The sequence below is a fragment of the Babylonia areolata genome, chromosome 32 (assembly GCF_041734735.1).
Source record: "Babylonia areolata isolate BAREFJ2019XMU chromosome 32, ASM4173473v1, whole genome shotgun sequence".
Lineage (NCBI taxonomy): Eukaryota > Metazoa > Mollusca > Gastropoda > Neogastropoda > Buccinidae > Babylonia > Babylonia areolata.
Window position 1 is genome coordinate 14,962,917 of NC_134907.1, and position 5,000 is coordinate 14,967,916.

The window sequence follows — 5,000 nt, forward strand, 5'->3', positions numbered from 1 at the left end:
TAAAGTTCATTCATTCATTGCCCCCCCCCCCCTCTCTCTCTCTCTCTCTCTGTCTCTGTCTCTGTCTGTCTGTCTGTCTCTCTCTCTCTCTCTCTATCTCTCTCTCTTTCTCTCTCTAGCCTGACAAACTGTACCTTTTAGTGGAGGGTACGAAGACGAAATTCATGTACTGGCAATTTGTCCACAATAAATATGATATTCTGAGACAGAAATACTTCTCCAAGCATATACAGAACTTAAGGGTTCCCATATCACCCCCACTTACTTCAAAATGTCAACAGCATTTAGCAATGTTTATGGGGTTTTTTATGCGTTAACTCTCTCCATACGAACGGCGAAAGAGATGACGTCAACAGCGTTTCACCCCAATTACCATCATCAAAATATTGCAAGCGGAAGGCTCTTATACTGAAGAGGTGAACGTTGGCAAAGAATACCACAATTCTGACGACGGAAGCTAAAGGTTGGGTCATTCAGACACCCACTGGACATCCGATGGGTCTGTGTAGAGGAGAAGAGAGGACTGGCCGTACTGAGTGAGTCAGCTCAGTCTTAGATGAAAGACATGTTTCTAATTTGCCCTTACTTATTTAGCTTTGTTATATTATCAGTTTATTCTTTCTAATATTTTGTTGTTCATCCAACTCAAGGTTTGGTTTTTACGTGTGTGTGTGTGTGTGTGTGTGTGTGTGTGTGTGTGTAACACGTGCATTCATATGTATACAGATCGGTGGCCTTATATCAAAACAGTTCTGAGTTCTCTCTCTCTCTCTCTCTCTCTCTCTCTCTCTCTCAGTTTTTCCGGTCATACTTCTTCACCCAGTCTGTCAATCTGTCCAAAACTCTGAGTGCTTTTCAGCGTTTCTACCTTTCTCATACTGCTATATATTGTGGAGGGAAAAAACCGCTCTCTCTCTCTCAATTTACTCAAGCCTTCAAGACAGGAATGTACTGTGTATAACTTAGCCATAAATATACACGAAGCATTGGAGAGATTACGTACAGTTATCTTGTGAATGTCGTTGAAGATTTGTGTTAACTATTTTTGGTTGATAGTGTGTTAACTATTTTTGGTTGAACAGAATTGTCTATTTACATGTCATTTCTCATTATCATTTATCAATGGCCTTATCTGAATAAACATTTCGTTCGTTCGTTCGTTCTCTCTTACACACACACACACACACACACACACACACACACATATATATATATATATATATATATATATATATATAGTGATAAGAAACTCTAGGGAGAGCTCGACAGTACAAGGTCTTCACAGAAGAAGCCCCCCTCAGTCAAGTGTTTCGGCCCTTAACTCCTTACACTCTAAGGGGGCCGGGCCGCACCCAGGTCATGACTCCTGGATGCCCTTGTATTGCCGCCTTTTTTCTTTTCCCCTGGTCCTCAGCAGGTTCGAACCCGCGCCTCCAGGGTGGTCGCCACTTCAGAACTGAGTCACCTATTCTGGCAGACGTTTTAACCACTGAGCCATCGTACGCCTAGTTTGAGTAGGGAAATTTAATCCTTATGAAGTTGACTTTCATTCCTCCTCGACCAGATCCAGCTGGAACTCTTTTCTGCTGCTTCTGCCATTGCCTTGAGAGCCCATGTCCTCTCTCTGCCAGAAATCGACAGCTGTTTCATGCCGCTGTAGGCAGATGCGCCCACAAACCCTCTTGCACCAAACTCTATGGTGAGGATTTCTGCTTGGAAGCCAGATTCTCTCAGGCTGCTGGCTAGACTAGCATACTTCTCGGTCTTGTAGATGTGGGCTTCCTCCATTCTGCTTTCGTATGGTACAGTGAGCTCAGTCATAATCGCTTGTTTTGTTGCCTTGGAGTGGAGTACCATGTCAGGTCTCATGCCGCTCTTGCTGATGATTTCCGGGTGTTTCTTCCCCTCTGGTAGGTCAACTGTGCATTCCCAATCTTCGGCACCATCAAGCAGCCCACGCTTCCATGCTTTGGAAACTTCGGTTGCTGTTCCTGGCCAGACTTTATTGCCTTCTGCCAAGCGGAACTCTACTGGAACTTCTGGTGGGGTGGGTGCTCCTTGGACAATGCTCACCACGTGTGCAATTTCTTTTAGCACTTGGTTGTGCCTCCATGTGTACCGTCCTTGGCTCAACGCCGCTTTGCATGAGCTGAGGACATGCTCCACTGTTTGTTTGCCATGACAGAGTGGGCACGCAGGGTCATCTGCTTTCCCCCATTTCACCAAGTTTGTATTCGAGGGAAAGAGGTCGTACACAGATCTTAGGATCAAGCTGATCCTCAGAGGGCTCATGTTCCACATGTCGCTCCAGCTGAGGCTCCTTTGGAGCGCATTTTCCCATGTTGTCCACTGGCCCTGCTGGCCTTCCTGGACTGCCTTCTGGACTCTTTTATCATCCTCTTCCTTCTTGATCACCTGTATGATCATGTCCCTTTTTGCTTTCCCCCTTGCCTTGGACCACCATTCCATCTTTGTCGATCCCAGGCCTTGTCTGCTGGTTTAGGCGTGTCCTGTTATTTCCTTCGTCTTCAGGCTATCTTTCGCTGCACTGATTGCCTCCCTGACTTTCCATTTTCTGCCAGTCTTCAGCTTGGGTTGGTTGGATCTCACAATACTGCCACCTGAGTCTTCCGAGCATTCTGAGAAGTCTTGCCTTCCCTATCTCGTATTCTTCGACAAGGGACTTCACAGGTAGCCTCTCTCTCTCTCTCTCTCTCTCTCTCTCTCTCTCTCTCTCTCTCTCTCTCTCTCTCACAAATCACCCCAAGGTGGTCAGATTCCCTTTACACACCCACACACCCATTCCCAAACAATACAACCCGCCCCCCTCACACACACACACCCACACACACACACGCCCCCCCCCCCAACCCCTCCCCCTCCACACACACACAACTCACCCCAAGGTTGTCAGAGTCCCTTTACACACACCCCCACCCCCAGACAATACAATCCGCCCCCCCCCCCTACCCCTCACACACACACACACACACACACAGACACACACACACACACACACACATACACACACACACACACACACACACAGACACACACACACACACACACACACACACACACACACACACACACACACACACACACACACACACACACACACACACACACACACAACTCACCCCAAGGTGGTCAGAGTCCCTTTGCTCTGAAGACAGCTGACCTCACGGCTCTGATGCCCGATGAGGTGGTGGGACTTGACGTCTCGGTAGGAGCTCCCGATCAGGGTGCAAGGACCCCAGTCCCCGAGCCTGTAGGTGAACGCCTCGGAGCAGTTGTCGCAGCTCTGCATCTCCGAGAAAGGCGGGCAGTGGTCGCCCCTGTGCTTGGGCGGCACGACGATCTCGCGCGTGCGCGTGCGGTTGGTGGCGTGGCACGTGACGTCGCAGGCCGACCAAGGGGAGAAGGGCGTCACGACGCAGTCCTGCCGGCACAGCAGCTCACAGGCCTCCGAGGAGGTCGGCCTCCGCTCCACGCGCGCGCAGAGGTACTCGTCCATCAGCACGCGGCGGTCCTTGCGCTCGCACGTGACGTTCCGGTAGCGGATGCCGCGGGTCCGCCCGCAGGTGCTGGACCCGGGCTTCAGCCGGCACGTGCTCCACTGAGACACCACCCACTCCACGTTACTGCTCCCACCACCAACACCACCGCCACCACCACCACCACGACCACTACCGTCCCCACCCGTCCTGGGAGGGGTGAGAATCACCTCCCCTTGTCTCGACGTTTCCCAGGGACCCTCCTGGGTGGTGACTCCATCTCCTCCTGCTCCTCCTCCTCCTCCTCGCCAGTTGGGGGACATCTCCCCACCTGGGGGGCTGCAGGGTTTGTGGCACTCCTTGGTGTCCAGGGGCCTCAGGGCCACCTCGCAGTTGTCCGGCATGACGGGCTGCCCCGAGGGCAGCTGGCAGCGAACCTCCCTGTACTGAAGACCTCCCCGCTGCCCGCACGTGGCGTGCTGACACGGGCCCCAGGGCCCTGGAGACAGTGCAAGATTAGGTTGTGGTTATTATTATTATTCTTGTTGTTGTTGTTGTTAGTAGTGTTGTTGTTGTTGGTAGTAGTAGTAGTAGTATTGTTGTTGTTGTTGTTGTTAGTGGTAGTAGTAGTAGTATTGTTGTTCTTGTTAGAAGTAGTAGTTGTAGTATTGCTGCTGTTGTTGTTGTTGGTAATAGTAGTAGTAGTATTGCTGCTGCTGTTGTTGTTGTAAGAAGTAGTAGTAGTAGCAGTATTGTTGTTGTTGTTGTTGGAAGTAGTAGTGTTGCTGTTAGTAGTAGTAGTAGTAGTAGTAGTACTATAGTTGTTATTGGTGGTAGTAGTAGTAGTAGTAGTAGTAGTAGTAGTAGTAGTAGTAGTAGTAGTAGTAGTAGTAGTAGTAGTAGTAGTAGTATAGTTGTTATTGGTGGTGGTGGTGGTAGTAGTAGTAGTAGTATGGTTGTTGTTACTGTTACAACAACAAAAACCGTAGCAGTAGCAGTAGTAGTGGTAGCAGCAGCAACAGCAGCAGAAGTAGTAGTAGTAGTAGTAGTAGTAGAGGCAGCAGTAGTAGTAGTAGTAGTAGTGCGGTCTCCACGGGCCTGGAACAATGCAAGAGTCTCATAATAATAATAATAATAAAACATTATTAAACTATTCACACACAACCCCTCCGCCCCCCGCAGACACACGCCCAAATATACACACAAGCACGTGCGCACGCACGCACACCCCCCCACCCCCCTCCCGCCTAGTCATAGTACACATAAATAGTATACGATCAAAACACAACCTACGATTTCTGAAACTCTCACACTCACTCACTGATAGTCATTATAGTTCATAGCGGGCGGATAGGGATAAGCTGCTGAGAATTATTCAGGACAGGAAGGGGGAAAGGTGGGTCTTCAGACCGGATTTGAAAAACTGCAGCAAAGATGAGTGACGGAGAGGAGAGGCTTGAGGAAGCTGATTCCAAAGTTGAATCCAAATGACTTGGATTCCAA

General features: G+C 49.4%; 1 protein-coding gene across 1 annotated transcript in view; it reads right to left on the reverse strand.

The window, feature by feature from the left end:
- LOC143276594 (thrombospondin type-1 domain-containing protein 7B-like) overlaps window positions 1-5,000 on the reverse strand; it is a 601,155-nt gene that overhangs the window by 224,344 nt on the left and 371,811 nt on the right. Inside the window, exon 7 of the mRNA XM_076581196.1 lies at window positions 3,141-3,996. Within this exon, the coding sequence (XP_076437311.1) occupies window positions 3,141-3,996 (856 nt within the window). The remainder of the gene's footprint in view (window positions 1-3,140; window positions 3,997-5,000) is intronic.